The following is a 19,330-nucleotide window of genomic DNA, read 5'->3' as shown; positions in this document are numbered from 1 at the left end:
TTCCTATTGGAGGTTGATGCCTCCTCTGTAGGAGCTGGAGCGGTCCTTCTACAAAAAAATTCTTCCGGGCATGCTGTTACTTGTGGTTTTTTTTCTAGGACCTTCTCTCTGGCGGAGAGGAACTACTCCATCGGGGATCGAGAGCTTCTAGCCATTAAATTAGCACTTGAGGAATGGAGGCATCTGCTGGAGGGATCAAGATTTCCAGTTATTATTTACACCGATCACAAGAACCTCTCCTATCTCCAGTCTGCCCAACGGCTGAATCCTCGCCAGGCCAGGTGGTCTCTGTTCTTTGCCCGATTTAATTTTGAAATTCACTTTCGGCCTGCCGATAAGAACATTAGGGCCGATGCTCTCTCTCGTTCCTCGGATGCCTCGGAAGTTGAACTCTCTCCGCAACACATCATTCCTCCTGACTGCCTGATTTCCACTTCTCCAGCCTCCATCAGGCAAACTCCTCCAGGAAAGACCTTCGTCTCTCCACGCCAACGCCTCGGAATCCTCAAATGGGGTCACTCCTCCCATCTCGCAGGTCATGCAGGCATCAAGAAATCTGTGCAACTCATCTCTCGCTTCTATTGGTGGCCGACTCTGGAGACGGATGTCGTGGACTTTGTGCGAGCCTGCACTGTCTGTGCCCGGGATAAGACTCCTCGCCAGAAGCCCGCTGGTTTTCTTCATCCTCTGCCTGTCCCTGAACAGCCTTGGTCTCTGATTGGTATGGATTTTATTACAGACCTACCCCCATCCCGTGGCAACACTGTTGTTTGGGTGGTCGTTGATCGATTCTCCAAGATGGCACATTTCATCCCTCTTCCTGGTCTTCCTTCAGCGCCTCAGTTGGCTAAACAATTTTTTGTACACATTTTTCGTCTTCACGGGTTGCCCACACAGATAGTCTCGGATAGAGGCGTCCAATTCGTGTCAAAATTCTGGAGGGCTCTCTGTAAACAACTCAAGATTAAATTAAACTTTTCTTCTGCATATCATCCTCAATCCAATGGACAAGTAGAAAGAATTAACCAGGTCTTGGGTGATTATTTACGACATTTTGTTTCCTCCCGCCAGGATGATTGGGCAGATCTTCTACCATGGGCCGAATTCTCGTATAACTTTAGAGTCTCTGAATCTTCCTCCAAATCCCCATTTTTCGTGGTGTACGGCCGTCACCCTCTTCCCCCCCTCCCTACTCCCTTGCCCTCTGGTTTGCCCGCTGTAGATGAAGTGACTCGTGATCTTTCCACCATATGGAAAGAGACCCAAGATTCTCTTTTACAGGCTTCATCTCGCATGAAAAAGTTTGCCGATAAGAAAAGAAGAGCTCCCCCCATTTTTGCTCCCGGAGACAAGGTATGGCTCTCCGCTAAATATGTCCGCTTTCGTGTCCCCAGTTACAAACTGGGTCCACGCTATCTTGGTCCTTTCAAAGTCTTGTGCCAAATTAATCCCGTCTCTTACAAACTTCTTCTTCCTCCTTCTCTCCGTATTCCTAATGCCTTTCATGTCTCTCTTCTTAAACCACTCATCATCAACCGTTTCTCTCCCAAATTAGTTTCTCCCACTCCTGTCTCCGGTTCTTCTGACGTCTTCTCAGTGAAAGAGATACTGGCCTCCAAGACGGTCAGAGGAAAAAGGTTCTTTTTGGTGGATTGGGAGGGCTGTGGACCTGAAGAGAGATCCTGGGAACCTGAGGACAACATCCTAGACAAAAGTCTGCTCCTCAGGTTCTCAGGCTCTAAGAAGAGGGGGAGACCCAAGGGGGGGGGTACTGTTACGCCGAGCGCTCCGGGTCCCCGCTCCTCCCCGGAGCGCTCGCTTCTCTCTCGCTACCGCAGCGCTCCGGGCAGCTCCACTGACCCGGTGCGCTGTGATACCGTCTCCAGCCGGGATGCGATTCGCGATGCGGGTAGCGCCCGCTCGCGATGCGCATCCCGGCTCCCGTACCTGACTCGCTCTCCGTCTGTCCTGTCCCGGCGCGCGCGGCCCCGCTCCCTAGGGCGCGCGCGCGCCGGGTCTCTGCGATTTAAAGGGCCACTGCGCCGCTGATTGGCGCAGTGGTTCCAATTAGTGTGTTCACCTGTGCACTCCCTATTTATACCTCACTTCCCCTTCACTCCCTCGCCGGATCTTGTTGCCATTGTGCCAGTGAAAGCGTTTCCTTGTGTGTTCCTAGCCTGTGTTCCAGACCTCCTGCCGTTGCCCCCGACTACGATCCTTGCTGCCTGCCCCGACCTTCTGCTACGTCCGACCTTGCTTCTGTCTACTCCCTTGTACCGCGCCTATCTTCAGCAGTCAGAGAGGTTGAGCCGTTGCTAGTGGATACGACCTGGTCACTACCGCCGCAGCAAGACCATCCCGCTTTGCGGCGGGCTCTGGTGAAAACCAGTAGTGACTTAGAACCGATCCACTAGCACGGTCCACGCCAATCCCTCTCTGGCACAGAGGATCCACTACCTGCCAGCCGGCATCGTGACACATGTCTCATGCTTGAGAATGGTGGCGTGGTGCTGCTGAAACATATTGTCCTGATGGGTGAATCAACTTCCACTTTTTGCACTTGATGGGTGTGCTGCAAGGATCAATTTTGTTCTGGATCTACTTTCATGGTCTGCGATTGGGACCGTGCAATGCACCTGCCTGCACCCCAAGATCTTTGGACTCTATTTGGTTGTGCCGCCTCTACAATTTTGGGTGTGTGTGTGTATATATATATATATATATATATATATATATATAGATATATATATATATGTGTGTGTGTGTGTGTGTGTGTGTGTGTGTGTGTGTATGGGACTTATTTCACCTTTTCTTGCTATTAACCCCTTCATGACCCAGCAAATTTAGATTTCTGGCTCATATTTTTTTTCTCCTTACATTCTGAGACCCATAACTTTTTTGTTTTTAGACTAAAAAAGTTGTATTGGGGCTTATTTTCTGCGTGACGAGTTGGACTTTCCAATGATTCACTTATTTTTCATTATACAATGTATCATTAGGTCAGAAAAAAATGATGTGCAGGGCAAAATTGAAAAAAATATGGAATTGCACAATTTGATAGGGCAATCATTTTTTCGGAGTTCAAGATAATGTAAATCTGACATTCCATATTTATTCCATGGGTCAATATGATTCCAATGATACCAAACTTGAATAATTTTTGTTTCGACCACCTACAGAGCTGTTTTAGGGTTTGCTTTTTGGCCATGAGCTGTAGTTTTTAACAACTTCTATGTAGTTCTGTTTTTTTAATCACTCTTTGTTAAAAAATTTTGGGGGATGTAATGTAACCAAAAATCCGCAATTTTGATGTTTTTTTGTGTTTACGCTGTTCACCATGCAGGATCATAAACATAATAATTTCATAGTTCCGACAATTAAACTCGCGGCAATACCAAATATGTGTATATATTTTTTGTTTGTACAGTGTTTTATTTAAACAATGGGAAAAGGGGGGTGATTTGAATTTTTATTAGGGGAGGGATTTTTTTTAATATTTTTATAAAAATGTTTTACTTTTTTTAAACACATTGTGGCATCCCGGAACAGGACTTGGTCCTGTTCCTCTGTCTAAAGTCCCCTCAGTCAGAGCCCCTCCATGACAAAGGGGCTCTCCTTTAGGGCTAACCCCTAGTTGCCTTATATAAATGGTATTTAATGTATAAATATGTATATTTAATATGTTATATAGGAATACCTCTGTATAGGACATTAGAGGTCACGTGCCTTAAACTAATTTCACTGGGTCAGGACTGACAGGTTCTGCTGACCAATGAGCTTTGTCCCACCCCCTTAATATATAAGGGGCTGCTGCCACTAAATTCTTTCTCTTAGTTCCGGATTATAAAGCCAAGCACATCTAATCATCTCATCAGCATCATCAATTCAAGCTAGGCCCAAAGCCTAAGAATCCGCAGCCACTAAACGTGAGTTATTCAAAGCTCAAATCACTGAATCCTGTGTGACTACTAGAAACTCAAATCTCCTAAAAATAGTAGAACAGTGGCTAGCAAACAAAGCTCATTGATCCCGGAGTCCCAGCAAACCTGTGAGGAACCTGTACCACGGTTCTCTCTCTCAAAGACTGTTCTGTTACATGCCGTTGCATAAAATATACAGTAAAGTTACTTCAAGTTTACTTCATAGAATCTGCTGTTGACACTCCGTTATTTCTCCCTGCCGTTTGTGGGACGGTTGGCGGCTGGACCATTACATTGAGGAAACCGCACCCTGGCGTCATGACAATTAAGGGTTAACACCAATATACCCTACACTATCACCAGCACCACTCCGTCACCAGACTATCATATGCCATCATCAGATGGCTTACATAGATCAATGTAATGCTATTGCATTACATTGATCTATGAAATCTCAGCTCGATTGCTAAGGGCTGCCTAAGTTAGCCCTAAGCAATCACAGAACCAGGGAAGAAGCCGAGGAGCAAATAAGACCACGGGCTTCCCTAGCAACCCATAGCCTTCAGGCTATGGGACCACTAGACACCAGGGAGTAGCAGCATTTAGTGTTTACATGCCATAATCTGTATAGATCATGGTATTTAACCAGTTAAATGAGCGACCCCGGCGCGATCGCCAAAGTCCATCATTACCGGCAGATGTCAACTGCTGATAGCAGTGGACATCTCCAGGTCATTGCGCAGATCCGACCCGCAGGCCCCCATCATGTCCGCCCACATGTAGCACAAAAGAGTTCACACACAATTAAAAACTATTAAATACACATAAGTACACAGAGTGTAGGAATGTAATCCTAACACTCAATCCCCTAACTCTTGCTTCACCCCTTCCAGACCCATGACATACATGTACGTCATCAGGGCCGGCATTAGGGGGAGGGCAATCTGGTCAAATACCCACGGCCCCCATCCAAAAGAGGGCCCCCTGAACATATTTACGTCCATACTTACAATATTGTACTTTGCAATTGCGCAAAATCACGGTAAAATACAGTAGTGGGAATCAGTGGTGTTGTTAGTGGGGTCCATCACTGTCACTCACTGCGCAGCTATAGTCAGGGGTTAGGTGTAGAGAACAGACTGGAGGCGCACAGTGTTAGTTACACATACTTCAGCTGTGCTCCTTCAGTCTCCTTCTGTCCTGCTTCATGTCTGGACATAGAGGAGGGGGAGAGGCAGATTAGCATGGCAGCCTGCAGAGGTCAAAGGCTATCAAAGCAAGGAAGCTGCCTGTGCTATTTGTCCCATCCTCCTCCTCAACACTTAAGCTGCTCTTCTTTGGGCTTCAGACAGGTTAGTGTATTTAGAGGTTAGTGTATTACAGTAGTCTTCAAATTGAGTTAATCCAGCTGTTGCAAAACTACAACTCCCAGCATGTCCACACAGCTATTGGCTCTCAGGACATGCTGGGAGTTTTGCAACAGCTGAATGTCCTCAGTTTGGAGACTACTGGTGTATTGGATGATTTTATGTAAGTGCATAAGTGTGGTGTACTTGTGTATAAATGTGTGTAAGTGGCGTATGTGGTTGCTAGCATGTGTGTATGCCTCAGTTTTTGTCTATGTACATAAAATGCAAATGAAATTATGTTAGCCTCCTAAAAGCAGTTTTCCAGCAAAAAATTTTTTTTCAATGAATGAAGTGTCAAGGCTGTGTGCTGCAGACAGTATGTCACATTGCCGCTCACCAATAACTGGCTGAGGTGGCACAATGCTGTGGCCAGTGATTGGCTGAGCAGCAATGTGTCGTGCCATCTGCAGCATCGGGAAGCGAAGTTCAGTGGAGACCGGACACAGACCGGGTGCCATCATAGCAGCGTCTGCTGAGGAGAAAGAGAGGTAAGTACAGGCTTTTTTTATGTTATCACACAGCCTGGAAACATTTATTTATTTAGTGGCGTAGCTATAGAGGTCACAATGGTTGCCATGGCGACCGGGCTACTAAGCCAGGGGGTCCACAGGGCCCCCCTTGCCATATTTACAAGAAAAACAAAAAACCTCCCTGGCAGTTCTGCTCTCCGGGAGGCGCTGAAGGGGGGCCTCATTTAGTCCGGTCCCATGGCCCCAAGTAACATCGGCTGGGGGAAGGGACACTGCCGCTTTAAGAGCAGAAGACGTCGGAAGCACGCACCTGACGTCACGGTCCCTGCCCCAGCTGCGCAGGAGGACGAGGACATCCTGCCGCCGCCTAGAGATGCTGCATCCTCCCCGGAATGTGAGGAGGAGGACGAGGCTATAAACGAATGATGGAGGGTCAGAGGTTAGAGTGGTGGGGGAGGGTTTGCTGGTTAGAAGAGCATGGAGCAGTGTTTCCCAAACAGGGTGCCTTCAGATGTGGTCAAACTACAACTCCCAGCGTGCTGTCTGGGCATGCTGGGAGTTGTAGTTTGGCCACAGCTGGAGGCACCCTGCTTGGGAAACACTGGCATGGAGTATGACAGGGGGGGGGGGGGAGGAACATGGAGGACAGATGGGGGGGTTAAAAAGGAACATGGAGGAGGACGGGGGGGGGGGGGGGGGGAGAAGCATGAATAAGCCCCCCTCTGACCTCCTTTTCCAATATCCCCCTGAAAAAGGAGCATGGAGAAGGACAGGGGTTATAAAAGGAGCATGGAGAAGGACAGGGGTTAGAAAAGGAGCATGGAGAAGGGGGGGGGGGTTTGGAAAAGGAGCATGGAGGAGGACAGGGGGGGGGGTTTGGAAAAAGGAGCATGGAGGAGGACAGGGGGGTGGAAAAAAGAAGCATGGAGAAGGTCAGGGGGGGGTGGAATAAAGGAGCATGGAGGAGGACGGGGAGGGGGTCTAAAAAAGAAGCATGGAGGAGGACGGGGGTTCGAAAAGGGGCATGAAGCACCGTTCATTTATGGCATCACTATGAAGTTAGCGCAGGAACTCCTGCGCTCATTTCATAGTAGTTGCGCATAGTGACATCCTCTGACCTCAGAAGCCAGTGTTTTCCAACCATGGTGCCTCCAGCTGTTGTAAAACTACAACTCTCAGCATGCCTGGACAGCCAAAATCTGTCTGGGCATGCTGGGAGTTGTAGTTTTGCACAAGCTGGAGGTGCCATGGTTAGAAAACACTGGCTTACAGTAAATATCTTAAAGGAGTACTCCAGGATGCAAAAATTTTCATTCAGACTGCAGTAAAATAATAAATATACATACCCGTTGTCGCTCCCCTGGTGCCTCCAGGGGAGCGGCCTCTGCCGCAATCCTTTTCCTGGTTGCCAGTGGTTGGGGAGGCATACTGACAATCACCGGCCGCAGCGAAGTCCTGCTTCGGCCGGCGATAGGCTGAGCGGCAGTGTGACTCACCGACCACCAACAACCTGGAAAAGGATCGTGGCGGAGGCCGCTCCCCTGGTCCATATATATATTTATTATTTTACTGCCAGCAGTCTGAATTAAAATTTTAGCATCCTAGAGTACTCCTTTAAGTTAGAGAAAAAAAATTGTATATTGTGGAAACCTCTCTTATCATAAATCATCCTTTACAGATTAACATCAGAGTAGGGTTACATGTCTGCGGATCCGCCGATGACTTGACTCTATAGAGGGCCTCCTGCTGTTTTCCCCCCTGTGTGCTGCTCACAACAGCAATCTGCCACTAACAAGCAGCCACACAGGGACCTGCAAGTCACCGTGGCCACATGCAGTGTACTCTGAGACATCGTGTAGTGGCAAATTGCTGCTGCAAGCAGGACATGGGGGGGGAAAACAGCTGGAATCACACTATAGGGTCAAGTCATTGACGGATCAGCAGAGTAACATACACTACTGATCTGTTACATGTGACCCTACCCTAAGGGTGCGTTCATGTGTGCATATTTTTGCTGCATATTTGCTTCAGCAGATTTTGCTGATGTGTGTGCATGTATGATGTGTGTATGTACTGTATGTATGATGTGTGAATGATGTGGGTGTATGTACTGTATGTATGATGTAGGAATGATGTATGTGTATGTATTGTATGTATAAATTATGTGTGTATGAATGATAGATGTGTGTAAACAAGATGTATGTATGATGTGTGGAGATGTATTCTGTGCTGGGGGATCTGGGGGCAGCAGGTGTAGGTATGATATGTGTATGTATGATATGTGTGTGTGTGTGTGTGTGTGTGTGTGTGTGTATGTATTATGTATGTGTGTGTGTGTACTGTATGTAGGAATGATGTGTGTGTATGTACTGTATGTGGCAGTATTCAGGGGATACAGTGTGTGGAAGTATTATATTCAGGGGTACAGTAGGTGGCAATATTATATTCAGAGGGTACAGTAGGAGGCAGTATTATATTCAGGGGGTACAGTAGGATGCAGTACTGTATTATATTCAGGGGATACAGTGTGTGGAAGTATTATATTCAGAGGGTACAGTACATGGCAGTATTATATTTAGGGGTACAGTCGGTGGCAGTATTATATTTAGAGGTACAGTCGGTGGCAGTATTATATTCAGGGGGTACAGTGTGTGGCAGTATTAGTGTTGAGCGGCATAGGCCATATTCGAATTTGCGAATATATGGACGAATATTTGTCATATATTCGCGAATATTCGCATATTCATAATATTCTCGTTTTATTTTCGCATATGTGAAAATTCGCGAATGTGAAAATTAATATATGCGAAAATTAGCATATACAAAATTAGCATAAGGGGAAATTTGCATATACGAAAATTAGCATATGCAAAATTTAGCATATGCGCGAATTCGCACACCAGTCTCACACAGTAGTATTAGAGCCTTCTTTACACCACACAAGCTGGAAGCAGAGAGGGATGATCACTGTGATGTGTACTGTGAAAAAAAAAAAAAGAATATTCGTAATTACAAATATATAGTGCTATATTCGTGAATATTCGCAAATTCGCGAATATGCGATATTCGCGAATAAAATTTGCATTGCGAATACTCGCGAGCAACACTAGGCAGTATTATATTCAGGGGTACAGTAGGTGGCAGTATTATATTCAGGGGGTACAGTAGGTGGCAGTATTATATTCAGGGGGTACAGTAGGTGGCAGTATTATATTCAGGGGGTACAGTGGATGATAGTTTTATATTCAGGGGATACAGTATTTGGCAGTATTATATTCAGGGGGTACAGTATTTGGCAGTATTATATTCAGGGGATACAGTATTTGGCAGTATTATATTCAGGGGATAAAGTGGGGGGCAGTATTATATTCAGGGGGTACAGTGGGTGGCAGTATTATATTCAGGGTGTGCAGTGGGTGGCAGTATTATATTTAGGGGGTTCAGTATTTAGCAGAATAATAATGATTACTGTCTTCATACAGAGGATGAGGATCTGCTGACAAAGTGAGAACCTATGATGTCTGGGTGTCAGACTCAGCAGAGAAGATGGAGCAGGAAGAAGTCCTGACGTCTGGACCAGATGGAAAAGAAAAGACAACAGAGAAGACGTCACTCAGGTCACTGATATCATTGTGTTTTCTCCTGACTGTCCCATCAGAGCTGGAGTCACTTGTTAGTTCTGCAGTGATGATGGGTGACGATGTACCCTAATCTGTGGCTCTCCATCTGTTGCAAAACTACAACTCCTATAATGCCTGAGGTTCTCCAGACATGATGGGAGTTATAGCTTTATAACAACTGGAGAGCAACTGGAACCAAGGTGATTGGTGGGGGTCCCAGCAGTTGGACCCCCTCCAGACAAATGGGCTTCTTATTCTTAAATGTCTGTTTTGTCTGTCTGGCCCTGTCTGTTAGTCACTTATATCGTTGTGTATTCTGACTGTCCAATCAGTGCTGTAGTCATTGATATCTTTGTGCGGCTGAGTAAGGGGTTGTCCAGGATTGGGGAAGCGGGTCGTTAGGTGGTGGTGGTGGTGGGAAGAGGGGGATGTCCAGGGCAATTTTTCGCACCGGGGCCCTGAGGTTTCTAGCTAGGCCACTGGAACAACCTTTTTAATAACCACCAATACACCTTTTAAAGGAGGTCATAAAGGGTACAAATTCTAGCCTGCCATGTTTTTATGACAGAGCTAGAATAGGGCAGCACAGTCACCCACTGTAACAACCAGAAGCCGATAAATCAGAAAGGGAGTTTATGTGGACCATTCATAAGCTTCCTGGCAACATGAACACCAGTGCTGATGGGTGTCTATGGCAGCAGGGGGCCTTGTGAAGGCCCTCAGGACTGCCATGTGTGTCAGGGTACCTGGTGTTCTGCTAAAATAAATATAAAAAAAAGCATTAATAATAAAAAAAAATACTCAAACCCCCCAAAATAAATTTCTTATAACACACTTGCTGGGTTCACTCATAGGGAAAGTTGCCAACATATTTTAGGCACGGATTATTGGCTTTAATTTGCAAAAAAAAACAGACTCACTGTTTCTTTTTTTTTTTTTTTTTCTTGCACCTGATTTTTTTGGCAGATTATGGACGAAAATCCACACGTAAAACCAAATACGTGAGTAAATTTTCCTTTGCAGTAATGAGCAGGGACCAGGATGGTCAGCACAGCAGCTGTGGGGGATCGAGAGAGATATAACTTCTTTTTTTTTAACTTCTTGGTGGAAATTGTGCTCACAGTTTGTGGAGGAGGGGGGTGACACCAATTTCTACAGCAATGCCACTGGTGATGATATAGCCTGAAAGCTGTTCAGGCTGCACAGAGCTCATAGACATCACACACACTTTGGATTTTCTAGGATCTTTGGTGACATCATCAAGACTCCAAGCCAATAGGAGCCATCCCAGGTCTTGGAAGATACATACTAAGTCTGTGTGTGCTGTCCGGGTTTTATTATTGTATTTAAATTTTTTTTCTCATCACCTTCTGATAGTCTTCCACAGACCCATATGAGGCTTGTTTTTTGCGTGACCAATTGTACTTTGTTATGACATTGCTCATTTTACCATAAAATGTACAGCAAACTCAAAAAAAATTTATTTTGTGGGAATACCACAATTTTGCAGCTTTTGGCAGTACACTTTATGTTAAAAATGCCATATATTCTTTATTCTGTAGGTCAATACAATTAAAATGATACCCATGGGTACATGCTTTACTATCATTGTACTGGTTTTAAAAAAAAAACTCTGAATCAATATGTAAAAATGCCCTATTCTGTCTCCTATAACTCTATAATTTTTCCATATACAGAGATGTATGAGGGTTGTTTTTTTGCACTGTTATCTGTAGTTTTTATTGGTTTCACTTTTGTGTATATGTGACTTTTTGATCACTTTTTATTTCATTTTCTGAAATAAATGATATTACAAAAAAGCAGCAATTTTAGGTTGTTTGCTTCTTTACGTATACGCTGTTCACTGTACATGATCATTAACATTATATATTATTTTAATCGGGCACCAAAAGCCAGAAGAAGACCGGGGCTGGAGGACGGGACTGCGATATTGGCAGGACCAGGGGAGAGGTGAAAGGAAAGTTAAAGTTTATTATTTTTATTCTGACAGCCTGTACATAATGGATAATTATTTTTTTTTTTACTGAAGTTCTCCTTCAGGGTACATTCACACGCTCGTAACCATCAGCCTGTTTCCCTCTGTGGAAAAACCGCTGAAGGTTACGATACCATTCAACTAACAATGAAAATCTACAATTAGTTACAAACGTGTGAACATTCTCTTAAACACAGAAAATATTTACAATAGATCTTAGATTTGGATCTCAGCCCGTATTCACGTAGTGCGTGATCAGGAAAATCATAGAAACATAGAATGTGTCGGCAGATAAGAACCATTTGGCCCATCTAGTCTGCCCAATAATCCAAATCCTATTAATAGTCCCTGGCCCTATCTTATATGAAGGATAGCCATATGCTTCTCCAATGCATGCTTAAACTCCTTCACTGTATTTGCAGCTACCACTTCTGCAGGAAGGCTATTCCATGCATCCACTACTCTCTCAATAAAGTAATACTTCCTGATATTAGTTTTAAAACTTTGCCCCTCTAATTAAAAACTATGTTCTCTTGTGGTAGTTTTTCTTCTTTTAAATATATTCTCCTCCTTTACCGTGTTGATTCCCTTTATGTATTTAAAAGTTTCTATCACATCCCCTCTGTCTCTTCTTTCTTCCAAGCTATACATGTTAAGGTCCTTTAATCTTTCCTGGTAAGTAATCTTTGGTCACGCAATTTGGGGGCCCCATTTTTAATTTTGCCCAGGGCCACACTTAGTCTAAAACCGGCCCTGTACGTCATGGGTCTGGAAGGGGTGAAGCGAGACTTAGGGGGTTGAGTGTTCGGATTACATTCCTACACTCTGTGTACTTATGTGTTTTTAATAGTTTTTAATTGTGTGTGAACTCCTCTTTTTTGCTGCATGATGATAAAATGTACAGGGTGGGCCATTTATATGGATACACCTTAATAAAATGCAAATGGTTGGTGATATTAACTACCTGTTTGTGGCAGATTAGTATATGTGAGGGGGGAAACTTTTCAAGATGGGTGGTGACTATGGCGGCCATTTTGAAGTTGGCCATTTTGAATCCAACTTTAGTTTTTTCAATAGGAAGAGGGTCATGTGACACATCAAACTTATTGGGAATTTCACAAGAAAAACAATGATGTGCTTGGTTTTAACATAACTTTATTCTTTCATGAGTTATTTACAAGTTTCTGACCACTTATAAAATGTGCTCAATGTGCTGCCCATTGTGAATTGTGCATTGTCAATTGTGAATTGTGAATTGTGCATTGTCAATGCAACCCTCTTCTCCCACTCTTCACAAACTGATAGCAACACTGCAGGAGAAATGCTAGCACAGGCTTCAAGTATCCGTAGTTTAAGGTGCTGCAGAATGAGCAAAACAAAAATTTGAACAGGACCCTCAGTTTACGCTGAAGATTTTGTTCAGTAATGAGGCAAACTTTTATGTGAATGGTGAAGTTAACAAACAAAACCACCGCTATTGGTCTGACACTAACCCACATTGGATAGATCCCTCCAAGACTGTTGGAACACAAAAATTGATGGTATGGTGTGGTATATGGGGTACAAAGATAGTGGGGCCATTCTTTATCAATGGAAACCTCAAGGCCACTGGATGTGCAAAATTGCTACATGATGATGTGTTTCCCTGTTTATGCACTGAAGCTGGCACGTTCCCTGAGTTTTTCCAGCAAGATGGTGCACCACCACATTATGGATGTCAGGTCCGAGAATTCCTAGATGAACAGTTTCCTGGAAAGTGCATTGGTCGTCATGGGCCAGTTGAATGGCCCCCAAGGTCTCCCGATCTGATCCCCCTTAGACTTTTATCTTTGGGATCATCTGAAGGCAATTGTCTATGCTGTGAAGATACGAGATGTGCAGCACATGAAACTACGGATACTGGAAGCCTGTGCTAGCATTGTGCGAAGAGTGTGCGAAGAGTGGGAGAAGAGGGTTGCATTGACAATCCAACACAATGGGCAGCACATTGAACTCATTTTATAAGTGGTCAGAAACTTGTAAATAACTCATGAAAGAATAAAGTTACGTTACAACCAAGCACATCGTTGTTTTTCTTGTGAAATTTTCAACAAGTTTGATGTGTCACATGACCCTCTTCCTATTGAAAAAGCAAAAGTTGGATTTAAAATGGGCGACTTCAAAATGGCCACCATGGTCACCACCCATCTTGAAAAGTTTCCCCCCTCACATATACTAATGTGCCACAAACAGGAAGTTAATATCACCAACCATTCCCATTTTATTAAGGTGTATCCATATAAATGGCCCACCCTGTAAAATACCATTAACATGTGTTGGGGTGCATCATCTCATGGTTGCTGTCTTTTTTTCTTTTTGTGCACCCTTCCCATAGACATGAATGGAGGGGGCATAGTACGATGTCGTTACCACGGCCGCCTGCAGCTGGTGCTCTGAACATAAATGTTCATAATGCCAGGGAGACAGCCCAGAGATCGCGGGGGGTCCCAGCAGCCAGACCCCTGCGATCGGACATCTTATCCCCTATCCTTTGGATAGGGATTAAGATGTCTAGGGGCGGAGTAACCCTTTACATTTCTGATGTGGTGAGCTCTTTCAAAAGTTTGCTGTGAGGCCTAGACTTTTCTAGGCACACATCTATATCTATAATGTGTCTCTTTGTAATATCTGAGCATGTACTGCTGACAAAAGTTATCTTAGGATAAGATGTGAATAACATGTGACTAGCTCAAAACCAATTTTAAAAAGTCTTGGAAAGGAAAGATGTCTGGCTGTTGCTAAATATTCTTGGCTAATCATTGAATACCACAGCCAAATACTTAAATGCCTGTTAAGATAGAATTTATCTTCACTGTGCAGAAATCTAAAAAAAAAAAAAAAAAAGATATATTGTTTGGCTCTGTGAATTTAACAAGTGAGGCATTATTATTAAAAACAGAATGACTGTTGTCTGCCAAGTCAGATATATCTCCATTCATTTTAGATTAATTAAATATTTATATTCAAGCTTAGAGTCAAAGTTATGTCTGCCAAGTTGGCAAAGGCACTGGTAAATCTCTCACGTGGCAAGCTTTAATGCCAATACAGATAATTAATGGGATTAGTACCCACCCTTTGTAACTACATGCATACGTAGAAATCAAAACCTACCAGGTAACTTAGGAATGCTGTGCATGGTAGTTGTTAAACAGGGTTTCACTTCATTTTTAATATACATTTTTTATGAGGATGAAACAGACAGGTGTGATCTGGTACAATGTGCATAATAACTATACTTCATATAGCAGGGAAAAAAGAAACAAAAAAAAAAGAAAAGAAAAACAAATACATTCACCTTTACTTCTGGCATCATGATTGATTTGTTGATAATACAGTTATCATCCACATGTAAGACTTCTTTTGACCTTAGCTCCGAAAGATGAGTCCACTGAACCTTCTTACTGGAGTATCGTTTAAACTCATCCTAATGGGAAAAATAATACCGTAACTAATATTAAAAATAATATTAATATATATTTATGTTTTAAAGGTACATATTATAAGGTGGATACAGGGAAACTCCCTGTAAAGTGCTGTACTAAAAATGGATTGTATGCATTAAACAAATTAGCTACACATTTCAGCATGAATAACAGACATAATGTAGAAATCTAAGAAAAGAACCGTCATTATTTTTTAAAAGAAGTATGTCAGGAGACCTCAAAGGGATTTTGTCTCATGATGAAACCCATTTTCAACTGCCTAACAAATGAACTGATATTGGCAAATAAAGACGTGTAGAGGGAGGTAGGTAGAGTTGGCTGAATTCCTCGCTACACAGGAATAGGAAGTCCATTACAGGATGCTCACCAGACAGGAAGTTGGGCTAATGAAGACAATAAAGCAGGCAGTTTGAATTGAAAGCAGAAGGAAAGCATGAAAGAATATGGAATGGTGGTAACATTACTTTACCTACCAATTTTTTATTTTTTCAAAGTAAGTTTTATTGTTTTTCAATAAACAGTACAAGAAAGCAAAAAATCAAGAACGAAAAGCCTCTCCATATGTGTACAGGAGAACCCGTGGGACAATATCATGAACAAACAGTTCAAAAAGATGAGCAATGCAATATGGAAACATAAATAACAATCTGTTAGCTCAATAGCAAGCAGTTTCCTTATAGGCGAAATACCAATCTAAAGGAAGGATGGGGGTATCCTTATTGCAGGACGTTAGGACCAGTCAGGTGGGTCGGAGAGGGGGGAGAAATCTATGAAGAGGGAACAAAACGGACTAGATACAGAAAAGAAGATGTAGTATAGAAAAGAATGGGGGAATGAGAGGAATGAGAGGGAATGGGAGCAGGCAAGTAATGAAGGTACATACCTCGTGGACTGAGCTAATTCCATCTACCTCCAGACCCGGATCAACATTGAGGATAAGTGAAAGACCATAGAGGAAGACCAAACTCTCAGTTGCTAAACCTCCAGATGTAAGGATTCAAAGTCTGCTGACGACATAAAAGTAAACCAGGGGCCAGATATACAGTAGCTTGAAATCTATCTATCTGAAATTTAGAGTCAGCAAACAACTCCTCCATTCTGCATATACGTGAAAGTTCCTGAAGCAAGGACGAGAAGGTGGGGGGGTTGGGAGACCACCATAGCCTGGGGATCACAGTCCGGGCCGCTATGAGCATAAAGTGTAATAGTCGGGACGATGGTTTTGGGAATAAAGGGGGGAGGATGGACAGAAGAGTCAGTTCTGGGGTCTTTGCGAGCATGTTGGAGACGAGCCAAGACTTAAAATCAAGTGATCTAGTCCAGAATGAAGCAAGCACTGGGCATTTATGCCAAATATGTAACATAGTGCCCCCTGCCTCACCATATGTCCAGCACACGTTTGAGACCTCCGGGTAAATACGGGACAATAAGGCAGGGACTCTATACATCTAGTTAACACTTTATAGTTGGTCTCCTGCGCTTTACATGAGACAGTCGTCCTGTGACACAGAGACAGCGCTCTCCTCCACTCGTTGTCAGGCATGGCCCAGTTCATTTTCCCAAGAAGTGCGAAAATGGAGAGGGTGAGAAGCAAAGTCATCCAGGAAAAGGGCATACAACAAACTAATCCCCCTACTAGGAGGAGAGGAGGAGGTGCAGAGGTGTTCAAACTGGGTCAGAGGTCGGTGAAGAAGTAGTGAGTGTTTATGAATGTGGTAGAAGTGAGACAATTAAGCGTATTGGAAGTGATGTACTGGTGTAGGGGGATATTACCTAAAAGTTCCATGAGGGGTTTAAACCCCGTTCCAGTCAGTAAGGAGTTAAATACAGTCCCCTCAGAACAATGGAAAGACAGAAAGGTGGCAGACTTCTGGGCTGGTGGAAAGGCTCTTTTACCAAATAGGGGGACTAGCGGGCCATCTTGAAAAAATAAGGCTGAATGCCTCATATGAGGAGCTGGCATGAGATATGGAGTCAATGATTGGTGGGTGGGTATGAGGGGTACAGGGATTTAGGGGATTTGTGGGCATCCACAGAATAGACCTGGGGTCCCTCCCAGCTACTTCACTTTCCAGGACTACCCAATGTTTACTCTGGCCACCATGGAAACAGTCTTATACTCTGGCTAGAACCCCAGCTAGATAATAGAAGAGAGGATCAGGAAGGGCTAATCCCCCCTCCACCTTCCGTCCAATGAGAATGGATGTAGCCAGTCTGGGATGTTTATGTGCCCATACGAAACCCGTCTGAAAGGATGAGACCTCACGAAAAAAGGAACACAGTAAATGAGTAGGAACACCAGCAAAAAGATAAAGAAATGTGGGTGTATATTCATTTTGAATACATTAATCCTGCTTAACCACGATATGTCACTCTGTTCCCATTTGAACAGGTCGGATTTCAAGGCTTGTAGGAGAGGAGGGAAGTTCAAACGGTACGGGTTGGCTTGATTAGCGAGCACTTGAATACCCAGGTACTTCAATGATTTCAACTGCCATTGCAAGGGATACAAAGCCTGGAGTGTCCCAACAATATGTGTAGGGAGGGTCACATTCAGAGCTTTACTTTTAGAAGGGTTCAGCTTATAGTTACTGTATGTGGAAAAAAATCTGAGAGGGATGGTAGTGAGGTGATAGGGGAGGAAAGAGGAGGAGATCGTCAGCATACGCCGAATATTTGTAATGGCACAAGGACAACAATAACCCCCGTATATCTGGGTTCTGGCAAATGTCCACAAGGAGCTGCTCCATGCACAACACGTACAAGAGTGGAGAAAGGGGGCAGCCTTGCCTTGTGCCATTACAAATGTCAAAAGGGGTAGACAGCTGAGAGTCGAATATGAACTTGGGGGGAGTGTATAGTGCTATAATACATGACTTCATAACAGAACCCAAGCTAATTTGGGATAGCGTTGCCTCTAAAAATCCCCAATCCAACTGATCAAAAGCCTTCTCGGTGTCTAATGAGAGCAAGAACATAAGGATTTGTTGAGTATGGGCACAGTGTACAATGGAGAAAGCCCGGAGAGTATTGTCTCTGGCCTCTTTGCCCCGAATGAAGCCAACTTGATCTGGGTGGATTAGGGATCACATATATTCAGTCAGTCTGTTCCCTATATGTTTAGTGAACAGTTTGGCATCACTATTAATCAGAGAAATAGGGTGATAACTTGGGCAGAGCAAAGGATCCTCTCCCTCTTTTGGAATTACTGTAATGAAGGCACACCAAAAGGAAGGAGGAGGGAGAGAGTTACTGGAGATGGCATTAAAGTGTTTTATAAAAAAATTTCAGTGTAACCATCAGGCCCCGGACTCTTACCAGCTGGTATGGAAGAGATCGCTACTTGCAGTTCTTCCAAGGAGAACAGAAATTCCAAAAACTGGATAGCTTCCTGAGAGGCCATCGCATGTTGAAATTATCGTATTTCGGGGCCATCATATGTCGGGGGGGGGGTCACTGTAATCTACCAGTGACCTGTTTATAATAACGATGACTCTTGTTCACATGCTCAAGGAGTTCATGGTGCACTCTAATAAGTTCACGGAACACTTATTCGTGTTGGGACTGTTTATTTTGCGTGTCTAGGGCTTGAAGTGACTGCAGAAGGCTTGTCAGTTTGGCTATAGCATCCCTCTTCAGCCATGCCCCATGTCTCATCAGGACCCCTCGAAGCACACATTTGAGAGCTTCCCACTTTACCATAGGCGATGAGGGATATTTAGCATTATTATTAGATAGTTGAAATAGCTTTTTATCATCAGATAACCCTTTTTTCAAGTTTTATTAAAGAATTATTCCAGCAATAGGATTTTTTTTCTTTCTAATGAAGTGGGGATGCTTTAAAAATAGCACGACTGCCCCTATTTTACACAGCTGCAATTCTGCTGCTTTTCCCTGCTTTATGGCTTTATGGCATTTTTTGCCTTTGAGTGGAAATTGCATTTTTGGCCCCTTTGTTGTTTTTTCAAAATTTGTTGGGTACCAAAAAAAGAAAAAAAAAAGGATGCAGTAGTGAGGGATCAATTTATGTGGGCTGGCAGGGCACTAAAAATGTAGCCGACGATAAATCGAGATTTTCCTAGCTTGTGACGGAAAATATTAGTTATATGAAGACAGGAGGCGAGTATCTTATGCATTATTCTTTCTTTAATAATGCCCATAGCAGAATTTTCAGTAATCAATTCAACAAAAAGAAAAAACTACAACTCCCAGCAGTCCCAGGGCCACAGCGGCCACTCCCAGCCTTTAGCCACTATATATGGGACTGCCCAGTATGGATCCTCCTCTTTCTGGATGCGAAACACCGCCGCACAGGAACCCAAAACTGCATCTGGACTCCTCCATCGCCACTCAAATCCACGACCAGCCGGTCCACCACAGTAGCTTTCGGAGACAATCCGGATAACCTGGCCAGCAAAAGCCGAACTTCATCC

At 43.8% G+C, this 19,330-nt stretch overlaps 1 protein-coding gene across 1 annotated transcript in view; it reads right to left on the bottom strand.

Moving 5' to 3' along the window:
* LOC130360999 (probable cation-transporting ATPase 13A4) overlaps window positions 1-19,330 on the bottom strand; it is a 151,410-nt gene that overhangs the window by 106,772 nt on the left and 25,308 nt on the right. The window contains exon 3 of the mRNA XM_056563556.1: window positions 14,750-14,878. Coding sequence (XP_056419531.1) covers window positions 14,750-14,878 — 129 coding nt within the window. The remainder of the gene's footprint in view (window positions 1-14,749; window positions 14,879-19,330) is intronic.

The sequence above is a fragment of the Hyla sarda genome, chromosome 3 (assembly GCF_029499605.1).
Source record: "Hyla sarda isolate aHylSar1 chromosome 3, aHylSar1.hap1, whole genome shotgun sequence".
NCBI classification, from domain to species: Eukaryota; Metazoa; Chordata; class Amphibia; order Anura; family Hylidae; genus Hyla; species Hyla sarda.
The sequence above is the reverse complement of the archived record's forward strand: the minus strand, read 5'-3'. Positions and strand labels throughout refer to the sequence as shown.